General features: G+C 41.8%; 1 protein-coding gene across 1 annotated transcript in view; it reads left to right on the plus strand.

Moving 5' to 3' along the window:
• STK32C (serine/threonine kinase 32C) overlaps positions 1-27,236 on the plus strand; it is a 278,955-nt gene that overhangs the window by 240,714 nt on the left and 11,005 nt on the right. Inside the window, exons 4-10 of the mRNA XM_060768666.2 lie at positions 4,056-4,229; positions 7,312-7,349; positions 14,995-15,084; positions 20,024-20,127; positions 20,234-20,350; positions 25,667-25,792; positions 25,968-26,099. Of these exons, the coding sequence (XP_060624649.2) occupies positions 4,056-4,229; positions 7,312-7,349; positions 14,995-15,084; positions 20,024-20,127; positions 20,234-20,350; positions 25,667-25,792; positions 25,968-26,099 (781 nt within the window). The remainder of the gene's footprint in view (positions 1-4,055; positions 4,230-7,311; positions 7,350-14,994; positions 15,085-20,023; positions 20,128-20,233; positions 20,351-25,666; positions 25,793-25,967; positions 26,100-27,236) is intronic.

A 27,236-nucleotide genomic window follows, 5' to 3' on the forward strand; every position in this document is an offset into this window, starting at 1 on the left:
GGAGGCTACACCTTCTTCTGGAAGGGACTGCCCAAAGAAGACCAAAGAATGCACGGAGTTGGCTTCGCTATAAGAAATGATCTGATGAAACATCTGTCCGAAGCACCCACTGGCATCAACGAACGTCTCTCCACCCTCCGAGTTGATCTTGCCAAAAACCAACGGGCAACCATCATAAGTGCCTATGCACCAACACTAGATGCTGATGAAGACATCAAGGAGAAATTCTACTATCAGCTGGACACTGTCCTATCGGGGATACCTAAGGAGGACAAAATCATTCTCCTGGGGGACTTCAATGCAAGAGTCGGGCGAGACTTCGACCTGTGGCCAGGCACCATAGGAAAAGACGGGGTTGGAAACAGCAACTCAAATGGCATCCTGCTTCTCACCAAATGTGCGGAGCACAACCTTGTCATCACCAACACGCTCTTCCGCCAGAAAAACAAGTTCAAGACATCATGGAAGCACCCCCGGTCAAAGCATTGGCACCTCTTAGACTATGTAATCACACGCGCCAGAGACCGCCGTGACGTGCTCCTCACAAGAGCCATGATAGGTGCTGACGACTGCTGGACTGACCACAGGCTAATTCGATCCTCGATGGCTATCAAGATCGCCCCCAAGCACAGACTCCAAGGAAGGAAGACAAGGCGCAAAATGAACACCCAAGCCCTTCAGGAGCCCTCCAGACGAGCCCATCTCCAAACAGCACTCAAGGACCATCTACCCACAGAACACCCCGAAAATGTTGAGGAACATTGGAACAAACTGAAGACCTCCATCATCCAAGCCTGCGAAGAAACTATTGGATACCAAGCCAAGAAACATCAAGACTGGTTTGATGAAAATGACATCGAGATCCAACAGCTAATTGACAAGAAAAGGAAAGCCTTCCAAGCATGGCAGAGAGACATCAACTGTGCTGCTAAGAAAAAGATCTACGCCAGTGCAAAAGCTGAGGTCCAAAGAAGGACAAGAGAACTCAAGAACATCTGGTGGACAAAGAAGGCCGAAGAAATCCAACACCTGGCAGATACCCATAATGCTCAGGGATTCTTCAAAGCCACAAAGGTCATCTATGGACCAAGAAACCATGGCATACAGCCTCTACGCTCATCAGATGGAACCAAACTCCTGAAGGACCAAAACTCAATTGCACTACGTTGGAAAGAACACTACCAAAGCCTCCTGAACCGCAGCTCCAATGTGGCCGACGAGGTCCTCTCACAAATCCCACAACAACAAACCAGGGATGAGCTTGCAGCACTGCCTAGTTTGGAAGAAGTCAGCAATGCCATCAGCCAACAGAAGAATAACAAAGCCAGTGGACCAGATGGGATCCCTGCTGAAATCTTTAAAGAGGGAGGACCTGAGCTAACACACCAACTCCACCAGCTCATAGAAAAAGTGTGGGTGACCGAGAAAATCCCAGCAGATTTCAAGGACGCCACCATCATCACCCTCTTCAAAAAAGGGGAAAGAACAGACTGCGGAAACTATCGAGGTATCTCCCTTCTAACCTCCGCTGGGAAAATCCTCGCAAGAATCCTTGCAAACCGCCTTCTGCCCCTCTCAGAAGACACCCTCCCAGAATCCCAGAACGGCTTCCGCCCCTCCAGAGGAACCGTGGACATGATCTTCACTGCACGACAACTCCAAGAAAAATGCAGGGAACAAAACCAACCCCTGTACATGGCATTCATCGACCTTGCAAAGGCATTTGACACAGTGAATCGCAGCGCTCTCTGGACCATCCTCCACAAAATCGGGTGCCCTAACAAATTTGTGAACATCCTGCGGCTCCTCCATGATGACATGATGGCAACAGTTTTGGACAGCAGTGGCTCCCAAAGTGACCCATTTAAGGTGGAATCCGGTGTCAAACAGGGATGTGTTATCGCCCCAACTCTATTCTCCATCTTCATCGCTATGATACTTCACCTTGTTGATGGGAAGCTTCCCACCGGAGTGGAAATAATCTATCGGACAGATGGCAAGCTATTCAACCTCAGCAGACTGAAAGCCAAAACCAAGGTTACAACAACATCTGTTATAGAACTCCAGTATGCTGATGACAATGTCGTCTGTGCGCATTCAGAAGAAGATCTACAAGCCACTCTAAACACCTTCGCAGAAGCATACGAGAAGCTCGGCCTGTCACTGAACATTGAGAAAACCAAGGTGCTGTTCCAGCAGTCGCCAGCCAATCCCTCTCCAATGCCAGTAATACAGCTTAATGGTGTCACATTAGAAAATGTGGACCATTTCCGCTACCTTGGCAGCCACCTCTCCACCAAAGTCAACATCGACGCCGAAATACAACACCGCCTGAGCTCTGCAAGTGCAGCATTTTCCAGAATGAAGCAAAGAGTGTTTGAGGACCGGGACATCCGTAGGGAGACCAAGGTGCTTGTCTATAAAGCCACTGTCCTCCCAACCCTGCTCTATGCCTGTGAGACGTGGACAGTCTACAGACGTCATATGCAACTCCTGGAACGATTCCATCAGCGCTGCCTCCGGAAAATCCTGCAAATCTCCTGGGAAGACAAGCGGACAAACGTCAGTGTGCTGGAAGAAGCAAAGACCACCAGCATTGAAGCAATGGTCCTCCAACATCAACTCCGCTGGGCCGGCCACGTTGTCCGGATGCCTGACCACCGTCTCCCAAAGCAGTTGCTCTACTCCGAACTTAAGAACGGAAAACGGAACGTTGGTGGACAGGAAAAGAGATTTAAAGATGGGCTGAAAGCCAACCTTAAAAACTCTGGCATAGACACCGAGAACTGGGAAGCCCTGGCCCTTGAGCGCTCTAGCTGGAGGACAGCTGTGACCAGCAGTGCTGCAGAATTCGAGGAGGCACGAGTGGGGGGTGAAAGAGAGAAACGTGCCAGGAGGAAGGCGCGTCAAGCCAACCCCGACCGGGAACGCCTTCCACCTGGAAACCAATGCCCTCACTGCGGAAGAAGATGCAGAGCAAGAATAGGGCTCCACAGCCACCTACGGACCCACAAGGAAATCCATAATGGAAGACCATCTTACTCGTCCAACGAGGGATCGCCTAAGTAAGTAAGTAAGTAAGAAGTAAGTATTATTATATTGGAATAATAATAATACATTCCAGTTCTCTGTGGCTATAAAGGAAAACATGGTGATGAATAATTATTGTATGCACTTGAACCTGCCCAGATCCTTATTGACTGTGTATTCTCTCAAAGGGCTATGGAAGGTTATCACACAGTAGTTGTTGTAGTTATATAAAAACAATCAATTATGTTTCATGCTAGTATCACTGTGCTTTTAAAATTGTTAATTCATCATTCTCACAAGCACTTAAAATATAAAAAATCCCCAGATATTTGAGAACATCTCTCCAAACATAACAACATAAGGGAACAATGTTGTATGAAAAATGTGGTAATGTTACCAGTTGATGTTTTACATTTCAACAGTAACAAGGTTAGTAATGTTGTTACTCCAAAAATTAACATACTGCAAGTAATGACATTACTTACAACATATGACTTGAACCTTTGGTTGTCTACTTCATCTCTCTGACAGCTATTGTTTCAAGGGGAATCCATCGACAAGCTGGGAGACTATATGAAGCTAGAGATTTCCCTAGACTACTATATTTTTAAAAAGCTAGATAGTGGCAGCTCAAGCTAACAGAATTTTGCTTGTGAGTCATTCACACTGATGGCACTGGTTTTCGTTCAATAATGAAATGAGACAGGCTGCTTGATATTCCAGTATATTATTGATTATGCCTGGAAAAAATGACTGTGTAACAATCATATTACAGCAGCCATGTGACTGTGCCAGATATAGCAGCAGGGTTTTTTTGTGGGAAGATAAAATTAACTGGGACAGCTGCGCCCTGCTAGGTACGAAATGGGGCAGCTCATCTAATAAACATTGGAAAACAAAATAATATAAAGCAAGTCGGTTTCTCTATAATTAAGACTGTGATGCCAGTGGGCAAAAAAGAGCCAAGGAAAAGGTGGATTGTGTGACATTTGAGTGATATTCCCCCTTTGCTCCTTTTTCTGCAGGTACTCTTTTCAGGATGAAGAAGACATGTTTATGGTAGTAGATCTGCTCCTTGGTGGTGACCTACGTTATCATCTCCAACAAAATGTGCAGTTTACTGAGGAAACAGTGAAACTGTATATCTGTGAGATGGCATCAGCTTTAGACTATCTGCGTAGTCAGCATATCATACACAGGTAACATCATAATCTGTTCCTTCCTGCTGTCGAGAACTGGCACAACTATATAAACTGATGTTATTGTGAGTAGAGTTACTTCTGATTAGCTTCAGTCTTTAAGTACATTGAGGAGACTCTGTTCTTAGTTTGGGCAAACAGACACAGGCTCTCCTGATTTGGAAGTTACATGTTTTTCCTGATGAAAATCTCACATAAACCTTCTTTGAAGATGCTGTTTGTGCTCAGGAGGGTACATTCCTCTGCTCACTTATCTGGGAGTGAGCTCCACTGAATAATGGACTTTAGTTTTGAGTAAACAGGTTTAGCTTTACACTATTACTGTTATTTATATATTTATTCCAGTCTTCCTCCAAAGAGTTCAAAATAATACACATTGTCCTGTTTGAATATTTTATCTTAGTAATAACAGCATGAAGAGAATTTGGCTACAAGGTAGCAACTGGCTTTTTTCCCTCTGAAGCTTGTTTTGGAAAAATTCTGACTAAATGTTCTTGACTAAAATTATCAAGGGTCTGGAGAACAAGCCCTATGAGGAGCGGCTTAAGGAGCTGGGCATGTTTAGCCTGAAGAAGAGAAGGATGAGAGGAGATATGATAGCCATGTATAAATATGTGAGAGGAAGCCACAGGGAGGAGGGAGCAAGCTTGTTTATTGCTTCCATGGAGAATAGGACAAGGAACAATGGCTTCAAACTACAAGAAAGGAGATTCCATCTGAAGATGAAGAAGAACTTCCTGACTGTGAGAGCTATTCAGCAGTGGAACTCTCTGCCCTGGAGTGTGGTGGAGGCTCCTTCTTTGGAAGCTTTGAAACAGAGGCTGGATGGCCATCTGTCAAGGGTGATTTCAATGCAATATTCCTGCTTCTTGGCAGGGGGTTGGACTGGATGACCCATGAGGTCTCTTCCAACTCTTTGATTCTATGATTCTATTATTCTATGATGCTTCTCCCTCCAACAAACCATACAGCACTGATTTATGACCTCATCAGATGGGGCTGAATTTGGTGGTGTATGCCGGTTCCCCTTCCCTTTTATCACGGAGCCTGCCAGCTCCCATGATTCACAGCTACTTCTGGTGTGTTTCCATGGTAAAAGGAAAGGGGAACTGGCATATGCTGCCATGGTGGCAACATGGAAGGCTTCCTGTGTTGCATAGAGTTCATTGAGGGGAAACTTCTCCACGTGGGATGAGGTAGGGGAGAAGACAAGCGATGCCAGGTGCAGGGCGATGGGTTCCTGCCACCCCCTACCAAGCACCGCTGATTTGCCACAATGTGTGGTGATTCCAGTGGCAAATGGGATGAGGTCCCGAGACTCTTTGGCTGTTCTGGAATTGGCTGCAATTCCAAGCTTTCTCAAGAGTTTACTTGATGCTATAAATACTGGAGCATGTAGGCTTTAATGGTGGTCGAACACTGTTTCCATCCTAAATATCTCAGTGTCACCTTAGATTGAACACTAACATTTAGGAAACACTGTATGAACACCAAGCACAAAGTAGCTGCACACAATAACATCCTGCAGAAACTTACTGGCATCACATGGGGTGCAGACCCAAAATTAATAGGAACATCAGCCCTAGCCTTGTCTTATTCAACTGCTGAATATGCCAGCCCTGTTTAGCACAAATCTGTCCATGCAAAGCAGGTGAACATAGCACTGAATGAAACATGCAGAATAACCACAGGATGTCTCAAACCTATACCTGTTGCTAAACTCTTCAAGCTAGCTTGCCACCCCTCTCCCCCGCCCTGATGGGAAGTTGCTGCTTTGAGAGAAATAAGATAGAACATTGTGAAAGCCATCCTTTGCATGGTTATTAGCCTCCTCTCAGTAGGCTCAAATCAAAGAAAAGGTTCTGGAGAACCATCACTCCTCTTAATGTTCCCCCAGCAACAATATTCCTGTGGGCAGCTAAACTAGGAAATCCCAAATGCATGACCCCCAACAAGGGTCTGCCTCCAGGGGCAAACCAAGAATGGGCAACTTGAAAGTCCCTGAACAGACTCAGAAGTGGAGTGGGCAGATCAAAAGACAACCTGGCAAAATGGCACTACCTAGGCAAATCTTCCATCTTGTGCAACTGTGGAGCAGAACAAACAACACTGCATATGTATGCTTGTCCACAATGTCCTGCCTCATGGACAGAGGAAGAATTGTTTAAAGCTACAGATAATGCTGTCACTGTTGCCTGTTTTTGGTCAAAAATTATTTGGCCGCTTGTGTTCCCTCTATTTTTATCAGTTTTATACTTATTTATGCAATGCTTTTGACATTAAATAAATAAATAATAATGCAGCAGGTCAGACACAACAGAAGGTCCAGCATCCCCCCACAGACATTGGTAGAATTAGTCTACTAAACCACTAATGCCACCCAGATGGATGGTGAAATCCTCCATCACTGTCTATATGGAGTCTTTTGACTGGAGTGAATGCCTTGAAGGCAAACCTGATGAAAGAAGGGTTATACAATGCAGAAGCAAACAAAGAAAACAAAAGTGTGCAAGCATAAACCACCTTTCTGCCTGTACCCCTCAACAGTGGGAACTGTGCAAGAAGGGAAAATTCATTCTCCCAATGCACCCCCTGCCTCAAACTATCAAGCGAATAGAAAAAAGTATTGAACTTAGTTATTAATACAAATTAACCTTTTTCTGCCATTAGAGAGCTGTTCATGTTTGGCCATAGCACCAACAACACTAAAACTGATCTGCTTAATGGCATAGATCTAACACTCTTATTTTCTTTCTTCACATTTTCAAGGGGCAATGTTTTCAGCTTGATGCTGTTCATTTTTTAAATTGAACCATAAGCAAATTGGATCTGGTCAGAACTATTTCCAGATCATGGCATTTTAATGTCATTTTAAGCTGTTGCTTTTAAATGAAATTTTCCTTGAGGAGAGTCTGTGAGTTTTACACATTTTTTTAAAAAAAGCAGAACTGAGAAATAATTCTATAATTTAATAGCTTCCTGGAGCATGTTGCATTATACACATACACTGTCACAAGAAACCGTTGCCTTTTCTATTTTAGAATATATTTTACATTTTTAAAAACATCATTCTGTTTTCCAGAGACGTGAAACCAGACAACATTCTCCTCGATGAACAAGGTAAGGAGGGAAATGTTAATTATTGTACTGGCTTTGCATCTGAATAGTCTGCTTTTTTCCCTGTGCTTTGTGTCTTGAGCATTCATTTACATGTTCCAATTTTATACGGCAATTTTCATGGCTGTGAATGATGCACAAGGTTATGGGACTGAGGACTGAATTGATTCTGTTTATCAACTGTCAAGACTCATTTCAGTGAAGAATTAGTGGTAATCGACATTGATTAGTAGCTACTATTATTCATTCTGTAAATGCCCATTCCTTTGATAAATGTAGCTTTCTGCAAAACCAATTAAAATTGAGACCTTATGGGGGTAAGCATTGTCTTTGTTGATATAGATATCTTGTACAGCAGACTTATTTACACATTTTTTCACAAGTCTGGAATTTATTTACCTGCTTTGTTAGTTGGAAATAAGAATAAAGTGGGTATATTAAAGCAAGACACCAATATTCTGTAACAATACGAGATCACATGTGCACAAAACACATTTTCATGCATCTGCAAGTAGGGCTGAAGTTAATCCCTCCTATATCCTTTGGTTAGTTATTTATTGTGTCAGAAGCAAACTGAGGGTATAATTATAATGTCTTTAAGAAAACACAAGGTGAGAAACTTGGCATTATACTAGAGTTCCTTTGACCAGAAGCTATCCACTTGGAGTGCCTCTGGTGTTGCTATAAGAAGGTCCTTCATTGTGCATTTGGCAGGGCTCAGGCTGCATTGTAGTAGGTGGTTGGCGGTTTGCTCTTCTCACTCACATGTCATGGACTCCACTTTGTGGCCCCATTTTTTAAGATTAGCTCTGCATCTCATGATGCCAGACCACAGTCCGTTCAACAGCTTCCAAGTTGTCCAATCTTCTGTGTGCCCAGGAGGGAGTTTCTCATCTGGTACCCGCCAGGTTTCGGATGAGCTTGAAAGTTAATCATGTAATTTTTTTCAGGAGAGTTTTAATTGCAAATGCATCCTCCAAAAGATGGCAGCTTTGCTTGCCTTCCACTGTTTCCTAAAACACTAGAAAAAGCCAAAAGCAGAGGACTGAAACAGGGCTGAAGTAAGAACTGGCAGTAATGTTATGCCATTTGATTGAGTAACAATGTCCCAGTACAGTCCACCAATGAGAGTCAGTGAAGAGACCCAATTGTAGTAGAGGTGCCTCCATGGCTTTCATGGGTCACTTTCAGACCTTTGTCATGCTCTGGTCCTTTACAAATTGTGCCTTTTTGTGGGAATGGGGATTAAATCAAGAAGTAGAGGCCGCATGAAAAATGGCAGTAAGCAATTAGACCTAATGAGGGTCTCTTGTCTTGGATTCTGTTATCATCTGCTACTGAATAAATCCATTGAAGCTGGCAGGTTTAGCCATGGGCTGACTTATTTATTTATTTATTTATTTATTTCGTGCATTTCTACCCCGCCCTTCTCAACCCCCGAGGGGGGACTCAGGGCAGCTTACAAAAAGGCACAATTCGATGCCAACACAAACAATAAGAGAAAAACATATATCAACAACAATTTTAAAACAAATCAAACCATCAATTATACATCACAATCAATAAAACCAGTCTAATGCTCAACATTCACCAACTCAGAGTCTGTAAATTCATTCCACATTGTCAAATCCTATCAATTCTAGTCGTCGTTGTCCTTTGTCTATCTGCCAGATTACCCAAAGGCCTGGTCCCATATCCATGTTTTTAGTTTCCTTCTAAAAGAGAGGAGGGATGTAGATGACCTAATTTCCCTGGGAAGTGAATTCAACAGGTGAGGGGCCACCACTGAGAAGGCCCTGCTCCTCGTCCCCACCAATCTCACTTGTGATAGAGGTGGGGCCGTGAGCAGGACCTCCCCAGAAGATCTTAAACTCAGAGGAGATGCGTTCGGGCAGATACACTGGGCTGGAACCGTATAGGGTTTTGTAGGTCAAAACCAGCACTTTGAATTGTGCTCGGAACTGGATTGGCAGCCAGTGGGGCTGACATAACAGAGGGGTGGTATGCTCCCTGTATGACGCTCCGGTGAGTAATCTGGCTGCCGCCTGCTGGACTAATTGAAGTTTCCGAACAGTCTTCAAAGGTAACCCCACGTAGAGTGCGTTGCAGTAATCCATTCGGGATGTAACAAGAGCATTCCCATTGAACAGCTGATTCAGTATACCTAACATAGATGGAATTAACCAACAACCTTGAAATGATTAGCTCCTAGTTTCAAAAAATTAACCAGAATTGTTTATTATATATACAAAAGCGAGAAAGGCAAAGTAAGTATGAGGTTGTTGTCCCCCCCCCCCCCCAATAATCTTGCATAAATCAAAGGTAGGTGATCCACATACAAGATGTAAAATAGCCCAAAGAGTAATAGAAGGATTTGTTTTGGATGTTTTTATCTTGGCTTGAAAGCTGTTGTATCCCCAGGCAAATTCCGAAAGTAGTTCTTGATCAATTGCAGGCAGCATATGTTGGATTTCTTTCCAGTCTTTCATGAGGGAGCAGATGGATTGGCCATCATTTATACCGTACACCTAATTGTAGTCTTAGTGAGATATTACTCTTAACAGTACAAAATTTGACATAGCCATCTATGTGGCACTATAGCTTTCAAACTACTATTTACAGAAAAGATGTATATTTAGATCAGCATTGGTCTAAGCCAGTGTTTCTCAACCTTCCTAATGCCGCAACTGGTTAATACAGTTCCTCATGTTGTGGTGACCTCCGACCATAACATTATTTTTGTTACTACTTCATAACTGTGATTTCGCTACTGTTGTGAATTGTAATGTCAATATCTGATATGGAGGATGTATTTTCATTCACTGGTCCAAATTTGGCACAAATACCCCATATACCCAAATTTGAATACTGATGGGATTGGAGGGGGATTGATATTGTCATTTGGGAGTTGTAGTTGCTGGGATTTATAGTTCATCTACAATCAAAGAGCATTCTGAACTCCAACAATGATGGAATTGAACTAAACTTGTCACACAGAACTCCCATGACCAGGAGAAAACAACGGAAAGGTTTGGTGGACATTGACCTTGAGTTTTGGAGTTGTAGTTCATCTACATCCAGAGAGCACTGTGGATTCAAACAATGATGGATCTAGACCAAACTTGGCACAAATACTCAATCTGCCCAAATGTGAACATGGGTGGACTTTTGGGAAAACAGACCTTGAAATTTGGGAGTTGAAGTTCCTGGGTTTATAGTTCACCTACAGTCACAGCAGGAGTGGGGCTTTTGGTGAGAGGATTTGCTGTCTGTTTCCAAAAAGGAAGAGAAGGAAAGGCAAAGAGATTTTCAGCCTTCTCTGCCAAAAGGGTTCCTAAGACCATCAGACCATCAGAAATATGTTTTCTGTTGGTCTTTGGCAACCCCTCTGAAACCCCCTCATGACCCCCCCCCCGAAGGGGTCCCAACCCCCAGGTTGAGAAACACTGGTCTAAGCTAATGGCTTAAAGAATAACAGTAGTGACACATACATCAGGACCTTCTTACTTATCACTTTGCAGACTGCAACAAAAAAAATCAAAAATACACATGGTGGTGCCAGTCATGAGTACAGAACAGTGATGGCCATGGGCTTCAATTCCAGTGGGTTGGTGAATCCATCCCAACTTTTAGTCTAAAATGCTCAAAGCATTCAACCTAGTTTGGGAATGGGATTCAGCATTGTTCATAAGCTCTGGACATTTCAGGGTAACATCTAGATCAAGCAGGGGAGTAGGTATCTGCCCCAAATAACAGAGAGCTTGTGTGCAAAAGCATTGACAGTAGGCTGTGGTTACCCTTGACTGTTTTGAATAGTATCCAAATACTCTGCTGTACACACAAGGCTGGCTTTATCATTAGGAAAAACAGGGTAGAGCTAATCAAGAGCTAACTGCTAGAGCAGTGAGTTTGGGACAATTCTCAGAAGCCTTAGCCAGTATGGTCAGTGCTCAGAATTTATGGGAACTTAAATCCCAAACAACTGGAATGCCAGGGTTTTTGAACCACTGTGCTAGAAGACAGAAGTGTCAGTCTCCTACCTGTTCTTCCTAAGTGAATTCTCAATCTTGGAAATTATCTGCATATGCCACACAGCCTACCCTATACCATCTAAAATTGTCCTGCTGCCCTGTGAATATGATGGAGATCTAGTGATGAATTAATCGGACTCTGTACATCACTCAGACTCTGTACATGAAATGCAAATTGACCTGCAATCTCACATGCTCTGCTTGTAGTGGAGGATTTTAAGGTGATGATGATGAAGGTGATGATAACATAGTAATAAAAAGGGAACTAGTGACATTATGAGAAGTGTTAGCTTGCTAAAAAGTCTCTTGGCAACATTACCAGAAACAAGTTTGCTGGGGTGGCAGCTTTGCAACTGTTATCGTTTGCAAGTAACTTTCCCAGACTGTATTTTCTTTGTAATGAAATGTTCCTTTGGGGAAACTTCAGAAAGAATGGTGTACTTCATCATTCCAGAGTGAGCATTTGAATAGCGGATACTTGAATGGGTTCTCAGAAAGTGTGATTCTAATGGTTTACAATCAGCTGCTGGATGATTTGTCCATGAACCCCCTGGCATCTTTCAGCTCTTGTTCGACTCCGGCAATAGCATGTTCCCACATGAATCCTTTAAACAGTTTATCAAATAGCTTTTCACAAGCCAAGAAAGAAAGGTGGTAAGAAAGGGCCCTTTTCTGACCACAGATAGCTTGAAAGGCTTTTTATCCTAAGCATTTTTGTGTAAGCTAAGTTTGTATTTCAGGTGTCATAGCTTGCACCTTGGGATATTGATCAGGAAGACATTTAAGTCAGATCTGGTTTTATTTGTAACATGGCTCTTTACTTTCCTTTGGAGGAGGCGATGCTCTACTCATATCTGGGAATAGACTGCCTTTTTATTGGTCATGCAAAGGAAAAGAGAGAAAAGAAAGGGACTTCTGTTAAGGAGTAAACATTGCCACCAAAGAGTAGTTTTTACAAGTGCCACCTTATAACAGTTTCAAAGAGATTCAATGTGCCATTCTATTGAAGCCAACATTGAGTCATAGTATATCACAAGGGTTATTATTTATTTAAACCTTTTTAAACTAGTGGGATTGATAGTGTGCCTGCTGTACCCATACCTTGAGAAGTCTGACTTGGTCACAGTAGTCCACGCTCTGGTTACATCCCATATAGACTACTACAATGTGCTCTACATGGGATTGCCTTTGAAGACTGTTCTGAAGCATCAAATGGTCCAGTGGGAGGCAGCCAGGTTACTAATGGGAGCAGCGTTCAGGGAGCACACAACTCCTCTGTTTCACCAACTCCACTGGCTGCCAGTTTGCTACTGGGCACAATTCAAAGTGCTGGCTTTAGCCTATAAAGCCCTAAACGGTTCTTGCCCAGCTTACCTGTCTGAACATATCTCTCCTTATGAACCATCTAAGAATTTATATCCTACAGACCATTTGCTGTCTCAAGTTTCAGAATCCAGTTTTGCAGGGGAGGCCCTGCTCTTGATCCCACCTTCCTCGCAGGCGCGTCTGGCAGGGACGAGAGACAAGGCCATCTCAGTGGTGGCCCCTTGGTGGTGGCACTCCCTCCCTAGGGATATTAGCTCGGCCTCTTCCCTCCTGACTTTCTTTAAAAAAGTAAAAACTTGGCTCTTCGAACAAGCTTTTGGAAATGCAGAGTAATAGTTAAACATGAAATTATGAAGAATGAACATGGAATGGTTAAACAATGCTACTGGAAAATGAGTTTAACAGGACAACACTGGTGATTATATGTTTTAATGGTATTTATATGATTTTTATAATGTTATGCTGAATGTTTTAATTGTATTTTTATGAATGTGTGGCATCAAATCGCTGCCAATCTGTAAGCTGCTTTGAGTCACCTTAGGGCTGAGAAAGGTGGGCTAGAAATACTGCAAATAAACAAACAAACAAACAAACAAATAAATAAATAAATAAATAGTATTGTACACTATGTTAGTACATGAGCTAGTTTGGTGCAGTGTTTTGAGTGTTGGACTAGCATGCTGGAGACCAGGGTTTGACTCCTCACTTGGTATCCCATGATATCCCTATTGGACAAATCATATTCTCTCAGAGGAAACTTCAGAGAATGATTAAGGAAAATCCCCTCTGAACAAATCTTGCCAAGAAAACTCAGCAATAAGATTACTGCAAGTCATACATAACTAGAAAATAGACAACTGCAAGTCAAAACATAAATAAATTCTGAAGATTCCATGTGTCTCTTCTAATTGGAACCAAGAGTAGGATTTAGACCGGAATATACTATGAATATTTGGTGTGAGCAGTTCATTAAGTATCTGCACTCCAAATCACTAGCCAAGCTCTGCAATCTCTTCTTGTTATAAATACTTTAAAAAGCATTTAAAACGTTTGTTTATTTTGTTCACATTGAAACAGCGTATTAGGCACTTTACAGAGAAAGAAGGTAGACACATACAGACTTTGTATAACTACATTAGGCACACAAACAAAGGGTAATTACATTTCACTCAGCAGTCACATACATATAAACATTTACTCCATCATGCATAGATTACCATCTCTTCTTCCTTCTCCTGGAAAAGAGACCTGCTTGTAGGGCAGATTGCGTTCCCATCAAATCTGCCATTCTGTAACTACACTGTCTCCGTCCCTTGGAGAAGATTGCAGGTGGACCAGACTCCTCTGGTCTGCCACAATTTTGGAATAGTAAAGTGTTTCTTATATAGCAATATTACTTGCTGATATTGTTCCAAAAAGTTGTAAATGAATGACAGGAGTTTTCCGGATAAACTTGCTGACTCTATCAGTTCCATGTTGCATTCCTTCTTAACTGATGTTGGTTTTCCTTCTTAAGTAAGGAGCCACTGTGTTTGCTTCCTTAACTTAAAGAGTCATTGTCTTTGGTCATTGATGCCAACAGTTCAGCAACTTTTAATTACAGTTCATGAATTCTTTTTTGTAGTTTTCCAGACCTCATGTCTTAGGATGGCATTTCTAGCCTCAATACGCCCTCAGTCATACTCCTTTCATGCAATTTCATTCAATTCCATATCACATATTTATATATTTGTTCATCACATTCTTCTGTATTTTCACTAAATAGTTTTGATAGCTGTCCAACCCATTCACCCTCCCCTAAGATTTTAAAAACAAAAGTTGGGATGTTCAGCTTGGTGAATTTTATTACTAACACCAAATCCAGTGCCTATAACCAAATAGTAGAAATTTCTTTGATATATTTTAATGGAAGCTGTGGCTTTGTACATTGCTTGCTGGCTAGAAAAGTGCGTGCAGCTGGCACACTAAGTACAGGTGGGAATAACTGTACTTTTTCTTATAACTGTGCAGTCAGCAATGTTTAATCTTACAAAGCACCAAAGAGTTTCATTCTTCATATTGTTGTTAATCCAGTGAAAACTTGATGCCACCTGCTTCACATTATCTCTGAGGACACATTGTACATTCATAGCCATTCTTAATGCAATCTTCCCCAACCCAGTCCTTTCAGCCAGCATGGCGATGGGGACAGCTGTCTTAAAATGTCTTCACATCAGTGTTTAATCAAGTAGTTTCTTTTTGAATAGTGAATGTTTTATGAGTTTACATTGTCCCCTTTTTTCTCTTTTAAGGTCATGCACACCTGACAGATTTTAATATTGCAACAATTGTAAGAGATGGTGAAAGAGCAACCGCTTTAGCTGGAACTAAGCCGTATATGGGTAAGTAAACATTTCCCTTTTTTTAATAAAGACATTTCTGTGCAGATAGGCCATTTGATCATATTTCTTATGCAGCAAATCATAGAGTTGGAAGTTGCAATGCAGAAATAGATAACCAGAGCAGCTCTGACAGATGGCCATCCAGTTTTTATTTAAGCTTTAGAGAAGACGACTCCACTACACTCGGAATGAGTTGTTACCATAAGGAAGTTCTAACTAACTTTTAAGTGGAATCTCTTCTCCTGTAGTATAAGCCCATTGTTCTGTTTTTTAGGGGCCTTTTACATGGACCACTAAGGTGGGCCTGATCCAGGGTCTCCCTCAGCTGCCTCAGGGACACAAGGGAATCCCAGTGCTTGAAATGGCAAGGGGAAAGATACAAATGTGGTGAATATACTCCCATTCTTGCTAGAGGGCATATTTTCGAACATTTATATCCTGTCCTTCTCAACCCCCGAAGGGGGACTCAGAGCAGCTTACAACTGGCAATCATTAGATGCCAAAAAACAAACAATCACAGTACAAACAATTAACATCAAGTAAACCAACAAGATTATAAAAACACATTAAAATATTGACCATTAAGTATTAAAACACAACCGAGCCTAAGTCCACAAATCCAAATCATAATCTAGAGTTCCAGTCCAAGGTCTATTCATTGACAGTTCTCATAAGTCACTGCAGTTGCTTCTCTGTAACCTGCCCAGATGCTTGGTCCCAAAGCCAAGATTTGAGGGTTTTTTGTTTTTTTTTTTTGTAAAGGAGAGGGTAGATGAAGTCACCCTGATTTCACTATGGAGTGCATTTCGTAGACATGGACCACCACTGAGAAGGCCTTGTCTCTTGTTCCTGCCAATTGTGCTTGTGAGGGTGGCAGGATCGAGATCAGCCCCCCCGATGATTGTAAACTTTGAAGTGGATCATAAAGGGAGATATGTTCAGACAATTAAACTGGGCCAGAACCATATAGGGCTTTATAGGTCAAGACCAGAACTATGAATTGTGCTCGGAAATAGCAGGTCAGCTCCTTGTATGTCACACCGGTGAGTAATCTGGCTGCCAACCGTTGGACTAGTTGGAGTTTCTGAACCATCTTCAAGTGCAAACCCATGTAGATTGTGTTGCAATAATCTATTCGAGATGTAACAAGAGCATGGACCACTGTGCCCAGATCAGACTTCCCAAGGTACGGGCCCAGCTGGCGCAGAAGTTTTAGTTGTGCAAAGGCTCCCCTGGCCACCGCCGAGACCTGGGGTTCCAGGATCAGCAATGACTCCAGGATCACCCTCAAGCTGCTTATGGATACAAAATAAATTTTGGCAAAAACGGTTTATAGTGGCATATAGCTACATCCCAAGTTGTAGACATAATGATATATCCAAGACATAAGATTTAAAGCAGCATGTAGAATCTTGAAGCTTTTGGGTTCTTTGGAATCACTCTGACACTCTCAACTTCCGGAGATGGAAAAGGAGGAGAAATGCTGCTTCAAGAACTTTCCAGGATCTTGTTATTATAAACAAGATGCATTCCCACTGTACAAGTTAAATGGGATCTCCTTCCATTTTATTTTAGTTTGGTGAGTTTCTTTAGCAAGAGTTGTTCAACTGGAGTTGGTAGTTCCTTTCTCTAATGTTGAAAGGGTGTGTGACTTGTCCAAGTTCACTCATTGTGTTCCAAATGGATTTTAAACCCTGGTCTCAAATCACTACATTTCATTAGAACTCCCTATACTTTATTTTACCTCTTTCTAATTTGGAAGACTATTCAGTATTCAAATAAATTCAAATATTAATACATAGTAATCCGCTCTAAAAGAGGTGCCTGTATAATATAAAATATAATGAAGCTTTATTAATACACCAGGGATGTAAAAAGCTCTTAGTCTTAATTTCGTGATGTCTTTTTAATAACACTTGCATTTTCTTTCTGTTCATGTTTTACACTGGGTTGAGAGTGTTTTTGTTTTTCATTTGCCATTGATATTTGTTTTAGTATGCACATTTCCTAATGCACAGACTTTTTAATGCATTTTCTCTCAAGGGATATATTCTGGGATGCATTATCTCTATTGACTAGGGCGTATCAAAAATATGCATTTGGAGCAGTGCATTTTTAGCATGTATAATTTGAATATGAAAAGAACAAGAGGATCTGCCACTTATGGTTTCTTCCCAATAATAGGAAGATATGGATATAGTTTTGCTAATGCAGTACAACCCTATACCCACAGGACTAGAACTCACAGTTTCACCTATCTGCATCTGACAAAATAAGTCCTCATAAGGAATGTTCTAGATTTCCCCAATGAGATCCTATAGTGGAAGCCATTCATTGCAATAGGGATTGCTATTATCCACGGTTTCTATTTCAGCTGTAAGTTAAGGAACGTATCTTTCATGGATACTGTAAATTTACAGGCTATGAAATTGATGAATTCATAAAAGGTATGTTTGGGTCAATGTCTGGAATATGTGTTGTCTAAGGCTTTCATGGCCAGAATCATTGGGTTGCTGTGAGTTTTCCAGGCTGTATTACTGTGTTCCCAAAGCATCCTCTCCTGACATTTCACCCACATCTATGGCAGGCATCCTCAGAGGTTGTGCGGTGAGTTGGACACTAGGCAAGTGGGGTTTATATATCTGTGGAATGTCCAGGGTGGGAGAAAGAACTCTTGTCTGCTTGAGATAAGTGTGAATGTTGCAATTGGCCACCTTGATTAGCATTTAATGACCTTGTAGCTTCAAAGCCTGGGTGATTCCTGCCTGGGGAAATCCTTTGTTAGGAGGTGTTAGCTGGCCCTGATTGATTCTTGTCTGGAATTCCCCTGAATTGGCCTGATTTTAGATTTTTTTTAAAAAATACTGATAGCCAGATTTTTGTTCATTTTCATGATTTCCTCCTTTCTGTTGAAATTGTCCACATGCTTGTGGATTTAAATGGCTTCTCTGTGTAGTCTGACATAGTGGTTGTTAGAGTGGTGCATCAATTTCTGTGTTCTCAAATTTCTGGACCACTTTTCTGTCCAAGGAACCATGGATGCTGCCAAAAAGATATCATAAAACAAAACTGAAAGAAGCTTGAAGTCAGTTAGTGGTTTTGAAGAACAGGTATTTTTAATGTTAATATTGGAAGGGATACTACTGCTTGGATGCCTCAATAAGCTGCAATTTGCCTTTCATTTTGGCTAAAATCCACAACTGGAAGTTGAGATCTTTGAGAGGGGGAACTAGATGCCCATATGTGGTTTTTCCTTGTCTAGAATAGATTCTCTAGGGCTGGTGAGCTGATTCTGCTCCAGGACCAAAGTGCACCAAAAGTCTTTCCAGCTGTTGGCAAACACTTTCCCACTTGAGGAAGGATAGCACAGCAGGATGGTTAGATGGAGGTGGACAGGATCTTGGCACACAGGACTGGTTTGCTCCAGTCCCACTCTCTCCTGAAAGAAAGATTTAGACCTTTACAAAAATGCATACCTTATGCAGGGTTGTAACTCTCAGATAAGAATTTTGCCCCCACAGTGACAATTTTCCTGCACAGGGCACATTTCTAACATTGCCATAACTTAAAACTTCAGCTGTTTTCAGAAATACAGTTTAGGCATCCGTCCAAAGAAAGGAGACAGTTACCAAAGGAATGCAAACCCAGCAAATATAAGAGTTCCAAATGAGAACAATTTTCAGTATCTCACTTTCTACAGTGCTAGAAATTGGAGGACAGAAGAAAATAAATTATTGGGGTTTAGAATTCTTATTTAGTGGGGAGAATACTCTGTTTTTGTTCCCAACTCTACCCCTCTTGACCTTCATATGGAAAATGCCTTTAATAGGAAAACTAAAATCTGCCTTACAGCGGGATTTATTTATTTTTTATGTTGCGTCAGGAGCGACTTGAGAAACTGCAAGTAGCTTCTGGTTTGAGAGAATTGGCCGTCTGCAAGGATATCCGGGATACCCAGATGTTTTGATGTGTTAGCATCCTTGTGGGAGGCTTCTCTCAAGTCGCATAAGGAGCTGGAGCTGATAAAGGGAGCTCATTTGCACTCTCCCCGAACCTGTGACCTGTTGGTCTTCAGTCCTGCCGGCACAAGGGTTTAACTCATTGTGCCACCAAAGCCAGGTTCAATGTAATATATAGCTAAGGCATCTTCCAGTTCAGCAAGAAGGGAAGCTGGAGAAGAGACGGGGGCTCCTTACATTGGCATGAACCAGGCCTGTAGCCAGGATTTCGATTCGGGGGGGGGGGGGGGGGCTGAGTTTGTTTCGGCGGGGGGGGGGGGGTGAGTCTGAGAGGGTTTACCCTAGCAAACCTTTTGTATCGTTATCCCAATACCCCCATGCATATGGGATATATTGAGTATAGTGATCAGATCATGATATGAATAAACATAGCAGTTTAAATAATGCACCAGTAAGGCCTTTTTGCAAACCACCATGAGAATTTGGGGGGGGGGGGGACTGAAGCCCCTCAAGCCCCCCCCCCCCCTCCGGCTACATGCCTGGCATGAACCTATGTGTAGTCCCAGCAGGGGCAGTCCTAACAGGGAGCAGTTTTTTAAGGTTTCAGAGGTTATTCTTTTTTAACTAGAGCAACTCTTCCTCCTTTTTACAGACTCTAGAAAAAGCTCTCCAGAACTATATTTTTAAAACCCATACAGTTATACCCTATTGGGTGTGGTCCAAGATTGCTGGTTGACCTACAATACCAGCTGCACATAATAATTACCATCATAAGGTTTTTCTTCAACACACACACACACACACACACGGTCCTGCTACAACTTACTGTAACATGTATGACTTGCTCAGGGCCACCCAGTGGGTTTTTATGGTCGAGTGGGGCTTCAAACCTTGGTCTCCAGAATCATAGTCCAACACTCAAACCACTACGCCATGCTGGCTTTTATTTGATAATACCTTTCATTTCTTTTTCTTTCCAGCTCCAGAGATCTTTCATTCTTTTCTGAATGGTGGAACCGGTTACTCCTTTGAAGTTGACTGGTGGTCACTTGGAGTGATGACATATGAGCTCCTTCGTGGATGGGTATCTGCCAGGTTCTTTATCTTTAAGATATATAGTAGCTTTCAGAGTGAGCATAGCTTTCCTGATTTTTTGTTTCTTCTTTCTGCCCCCATCCCATACCCTTCAGAGGCCTTATGACATCCACTCCAACAGCCCAGTGGAATCTTTAGTCCAGTTGTTCAGCACCGTGAGTGTCCAGTACACAACAGGATGGTCAAAAGACATGGTGGCATTACTGAGAAAGGTAAAAGCCTCTCCCTCAAATTATCCATCAGTACAAGGCGATCAAGAAGGGCTTTGATCCAGGGATGCGACCACACAATGTTTTTACATCCATGTGTCAGAGATTGCTTAGTGATTGGTGCAGTGTATTGTTGAAGGCTTTCATGGCTGGAATCACTGGGTTGTTGTAGGTTTTTTGGGCTATATAGCCATGTTCTAGAAGCATTCTCTTCTGGCGTTGGTGCAGTGTTTGGAACTACAAACTCAATATCTGTCTGCTTCTGTATCCACAAATTCTGCATCCACAGAATCAACTAACCATGACTTGAATTTTTTTAAAGTCCAGAAAGCAAATCTTGCTTTTGCCACTTTATATAAGGAACACTATTTTACTGCACTATTGTATATAAAATGGGATCCATACATGTATTTTGGTAGCCATGGTGCGTCCTGGACCCAAACCCATGAGATACTAAAGGCTCACTATATGTTTTAATCTCACTGGATTAAAATAAAATGTGCAATGCTCATGGGAGGAAGAATGTAGGTTCTTTCTGGTACTTGAACTGAGTGAAGAAAATGGGTAGGTTTAACTTTGAAAGGTATATTGTATTTATTTAATTAACAATGTATATCCTGACTTTCCTACTAAATACAAGAATCCAGGGTGATTTATAGCAGGACTCAAACAAGGATACAGCCGAGCCCCTGGTAAATTCTGCTACAGTTTATTGCTTACATACAGTTAAAGAATAAAAACCGAAAAGCTGGATCGGTATCTATATTGTGATTTCCATGAATCTATGTATCTAGACAGCTATCTCTATTAAAAGCCCCACATTTCAATCAGTTGCTAAAAACCTGCTTGAATGAAAAGCAGAACTCACACACACACACACACACACACACACACACACACGTGTGTGTGTGTGAATTATTTATATGTTATTGTAAATATATACAGTCATCACTCCAGATTCACTGGGGCTGGGATATAGAAACCTGGTAAAAGGGGGGGGGGGGCATTGCTACTGGATTGTACTGGAAAAACTAGAAAGGTGTTCCCTTTAGGTCCTCCAGCATGTTTCTGTGATCAGTTTTAAGCAGAGGTTAACCATGGAGTTGCACTGCAGGATCTAGATATTGCAAAAGAAATGTTTTAAATTGAATCTGTGAGTGATCAAATACATGATATTATGACACATTTCTTTTTTAGTAACAGTCATCTAATGTGATGTGTATTGTTATGTAATATTTTGCCAAGAGACAAGAAATTAGCAGTTTTATGTTTTGCAAATGTTGGATATGAGCTGTTAGCATTCTGTAAACCAATATGCACCTATGGCCTCTTCCACATTCTTCCTATATCCCAGGATCTGGTCCCAGATTATCTTCTAGTGGAGACTCATATAATCCAGTTTAAACCAGATAATCTGGGATCAGTTCCTGGGATATAGGGCAGCCTTAGTAACAGTGGAAGTAGCCAAAGCGCTCCAATATACAAAAGTGTCAGGAGGACAATATACATAATTAAAGTTTGGTTTTAAAGTAGAATTCTATTATGAAACAATGCCATGGAAAGTTACTCAGCCAGAGCACAGATGCCCTCTGCTGGATTAGTATAATAAAATGACTCCAAAACATTGTAAATGGAGATGAATATAATATAACCTTAGTGGATCTGTATGTAGAAAACATGCAGGCATTTTTCAGAGACTTTTTGAATGCTTCTGGCCAATATATATTGTTCTCATATCTGAAATGAGCAGCAACACTAAGATAACTTTTTTCGGTAAAGTGAATGGAACAGTAAATATTGGTTGAGATACTGGCAACAATGACAAAGCAATCCAGTTGTGTTTTGATTGCAGGGAAAAATTAATCTAGATCCAGTCAGATTATGTGTGATACTATTTGATGCTGTGCTGCTGTCAAACTTAATCATACACTGACCAGAAAGTTAGACTCAGGTGTTTGTCAGAATTTACAATATTTGGGAAGGGACTTAATTCAGTGTTTCACAGTTAATACTGAAGATCTGAGGCACTGCCCTCAATATCCACAACTGAAAGGTTCCAGTAGCAGGTTATGGATGCCTACTTGCCCTTTACGCAGTGCTGATAGTCACCATACATCATACACCAAAGATGGACAACCCTTGCTCCTTGTGTGGCCCTCGGACTGCACTCATATGGCCCTAATCCTACTTTCCTTGACAATCAACTAGTTGGGAAGAAGAGAAGGGATAGGGACAAAAGGGATATCGCCAACTGTTGACTTCCTCAACAGAACCCTTCAGAAATATTGCAGCTGTGGATGACAGAAATGATGTTCTCCACTTGCAGCATGGACAGTACTCTGCTAGATAGTTGAACGGTTTGGCCAGTTATAAAATAACTTCTTTTCTAATTATCTTGATCTCACTATTGGGCTTTGTCTACCTAGTGACCTTATCATACATGCCACTTGAATCGCCACTGATTGAAGCAAATCTGGTGGTGTCCATCAGGAGGCATGGGGAACCTGTCACCCCATGCATTGTCTGAGTCACCAATAACCCTATTCCATAGGGAGAGGTGTTGGCTGCCTGGTTTCCCCCCATTGTTGTGGTGCAACATGGGAATCCTCCTGTTTTGTTGCTGTGGTGGTATACACCATACTTGATAGTTTAGCCACTGAGCCCCACCAGAAGTAGTATCACATCATGGGATGGGAGCCGGTAGGCTCCGTGGCTAAACTATCACTGAACCGGCATATGCCATTGAAAAAAGCTGTGTCTGATGAGGTCGCAAACCAAGCTTGAGTGATCTTTGAAGGTCCAATTCTGTCTGGACCTTTTGTTTTTCATCAAGAATGATTTGAGGTACCAATTTTGTATTACCAGAAAACCATCTCATCAGTTGCAGGTGACAGCATGATGTCTTGGCTTAAGCATTGGACTACAACACTGGAGACCTGTGTTCACATCCCATGTGGCTATGGGAACCCACTGGGTGACCTCAGACAAATCACATCCTCTTAGACTGCTTCTATGATACCACATAATCCAGATCAGAATGTGGATTAAAAAAATCCCATTCTACTTCGGAGGGTCTCCACACACATCCTGGGAACCATGAAAAAAGTTCTGCAGCATCCACGAAGCTCCTCTCATACTGAATCCATTCATTAGTACGACTTTTTTTCTTTCCCAGTTTGGAGAAATGAATGCTGCACATGTTCCTCCTGAATTTCTGCTCTGCAGTGTCTATACACTGATCAGCTGCAGAGCAATTTATTGCCAATCTCAGACTTTTTAAAACTCATGTTTTCCATGTGGATATGCATTTCAGCACCCATTAAAAGATAAAGGTCTCCCCTTGACATTGAGCCTAGTCGAGTCCGACTTTGGAGTGTGGTGCTCATCTTCACTTCTAAGCTGAAGAGCCGGCATTGTCTGTAGATGCCTCCAAGGTCACGTGGCCAGTATGACTGCATGGAGCTCCATTACCTTCCCACTGAAGCAATACCTATTGATCTACTCACATTTGCATGTTTTTGAACTGCTAGGTTGGCAGAAGCTGGGCTTAACAGAGGTAGCTCATCCTGCTCTCCAGATTTGAACCACCAACCTTTTGGTCAGCAAGTTCAGTTGACCTGTGCCACCATTAGGGGTGTGTATTTTCTAGCCACCCCTCCCTTATAAACCACATCATTTTAGTTTTACAGCATGTGTAGATGGGGAAACAGTCTCAGAGGAAGACAAAGGAAAACTTCCTGTGAACAGATCTTGTCCTGTTAAAGGTTTACCTTAGGATCACCATCAGTCAGAAATGACCTGAAGACACACAACAACAAAATTATAGGAAAATCTAAATGATTGGTTGTGGAAAAATCCATATCTAACTCCATTCCCTATCTAAAGAGAAAAATGTGTTTGTTTGTTTTTATCTGTCATAAATCTCATTGAAATGAGCTTGTGTGAGGAAAATGGTGTTACCTTTGTGCACAATCCCACTGGTAAAATGCAGACAGATCTCTGTGGGAGAGAAGAGGCATTGAGTCAAAGCCACCCTGGGAAGCTTTACTCTCTTATTCTTCCCAAATGTAAGAAGAGAGAAAGTAAAGGAGATCCAAAAGCAGATACTGTATTTGAAAGGAAAGCAGCCTGGCAACTTTTAAAATGCAACTGGCACTGCATGTGGTATTCTTTGTTCTGAGAGTTATTCAGATATTGAGTTGACAGGTGGTATGACTGTCACACGCCTGTACCGTGTGGGAGCACAGCACTACAGTATAACCCCAGTATTCATAGAACCAATAGTGGTGGTTTTGTTTATCCACAGCTCAACTTATTCACTTAAGGCCTCCTGTACATGTGGTATCCTCTTCTCAGTATCTCTGTTGTTCACTATACTAAGATTCACTATTATCCATGGTTTCATGCATTCACATGAAGTCTGGGAATGTATCCTCAACAAATATGGAAGTTGCAATGTGGTTTGAAAGCAAACGCATTCAAATACCCCTCAGTTTTCCTATCACAAAAGTGAGCTGTGCATGACTATGTGCAACCCCAAATATTCACTCCCTCACCTCCCCATAGCAGGTCAATATTTTTAGCTCCCCAAATTAAGGTTGCCAGACAGAAAACTAAATACTGTTCTTATAGTTTTAATTTTTGCAGAAAATATCAGCAGGGGTTTTCAATTGGTTCTTCAAATACAGTACAATAAGTAACACCTTATATGCAAATGTGAGTAGATCAATAGGTACCGCTCCATCGGGAAGATGCAGTCATGCCGGCTACATGGCTTTGGAGTTGTCAATGGACAACACTAGCACTTTGGCTTAGAAATGGAGATGAGCACCAACCCCCAGAGTCAGACACGACTGGACTTAATGTCAGGGAAAAACCTTTACTTTACCTTAAGCAACACCTACTGAAAATCCCTTTTCTACACATTAAAGCTGTAGGAGCCTCCTCCAGATTTCAGTAGGTCTATGGCATTTAGGGAGAGCATCGTAGGAAATCTTAGTGCTATCCAGACCGAAGGCCTATTAATAGAATATCTCCAAGTTTCATAACATTTGTATAGAAAGTTACAGGCAACAGATGTCTGGCTGGTCCTCCATTCAAAGAAAGGAAGAAATGAACAACTAATAAAACATGAATTAATGAAATTCTATTCTATTGCTATTTCAATGACTGGAAAACTTAAACAAATAGATATTTTACAGTTAAAATGGGTGAGAAAGAAACCCAGTCTGCATCTGTTTGCACATCTCTTTTTGAAACATGCCGAAGTAGTTTGTAAAGGTCTGCATTGTCTCACTCCTCAGTGTTTCCTATTTTCAGCTTTTGACTGTCAATCCTGAGCATCGGTTTTCAAGTCTAGCTAATATCCAGACATCGTCCTATTTATCGAATGTGGATTGGGATGAAATATGTGAAAAGAAAGTGGAGCCAGGTTTTGTTCCTAATGTAAGTCAAAGCAATGACTGCATTTGCTTTTCTCCTTTATCTCTGTTATTTGCCATGAGGATATAAAGCTCAGGATTTTCTTGTGCTGAACTATATGGGTTTACTGTGTGCCTTGAATGTATCTGATTTATCATTCACTTGGCTTTGAAGCAATATCCTTTTCTGATTACAATAGAAAGGCCGCCTGCACTGCGATCCCACCTTTGAGTTAGAAGAGATGATCCTGGAGTCAAGGCCCCTGCACAAGAAGAAGAAGAGGCTCGCAAAGAATAAATCCAGGGATAACAGCAAGGACAGCTCACAGTCGGTAAATGACTTTTTGTAGTTGGCAAAATAAATAAAAATGTTTGAGTTTTGTGCTTCTGTACATAGGGAGCTGCCTTATACTGTATCAGACCATTATTCACTTTGTCAACTTTGACTGACAGCACAAAAATGTGCTGTCAGTCACACCCTGTGGCTGGCACCCTCCATACACTCTCTTAGTGATGCCTTTGAATTTATTTATTTATTTATTTATTGCACTTATATACCGCTTTTCTCATCCCTAGGGGAACACAAAGCAGTTCCCAACATAATAAATGGCAAAATTCAATACGTTACATATATAAAACAACAACAATGACAATTGATTAAAACCATTAAAATTATAAAAGTATAAAACAACAGTCACACACAATACATAAAACATGTAGGCCTTGCACAATCCCAAGAATGTCTTTAACTACTTCCATATTTACAGTCACTTAATGCCTTCTTAAATAACCAGGTCTTAAGCCGTTTCCTAAAACCTAGGAGGGAGGGAGCCAATCCGATCTCCCTGGGAAGGGAGTTCCATAGCTGAGGGGCCACCACTGAGAAGGCCCTGTCCTTTGTCCCCACCAACTGCACCTGCGAAAGTGGTGAGACTGAGAGCAGAGCCTCCTCAGTAGATCTTAGTGGTCTAGCTGGCTCATGGGGAGAGATGCGTTCGGAGAGGAAAGATAGACTGGAACCATTTAGGGATTTATAGGCTAAAGCCAGCACTTTGAATTCTGCTCAGTTACAGACTGGCAGCCAGTGGAGCCGACACAACAGGAGGGTTGTATGCTCCCTGTATGCCACTCCAGTGAGCAACCTGACTGCCACCCATTGGCTACTTGAAGCTTCCAAACAGTCTTCAAAGGCAACCCCACATAGAGCACATTTTAGTAGTCTAAACAAGATGTGACAAGAGCATGGACCACCGTGGCCAAGTCTGGCTTCTCAGAGTACTGGTGCAGCTGGCACACATATCCAAAAAAATTATACAGTCTTTATCAGAAGTAGCTATGGTTATTATCTGAAGGCGAAGTAAATAGTTTTTACACTTTCAGACAATGGTCTCTTTTCTAAGAAGTACTCACTCAGTTTGACTCTCTTAAGCTTTCCAAAGGCAGGCAAAATCAGGTATCTTTTAGGATAT

This window comes from Anolis sagrei, chromosome 3 (genome assembly GCF_037176765.1).
Source record: "Anolis sagrei isolate rAnoSag1 chromosome 3, rAnoSag1.mat, whole genome shotgun sequence".
NCBI classification, from domain to species: domain Eukaryota; kingdom Metazoa; phylum Chordata; class Lepidosauria; order Squamata; family Dactyloidae; genus Anolis; species Anolis sagrei.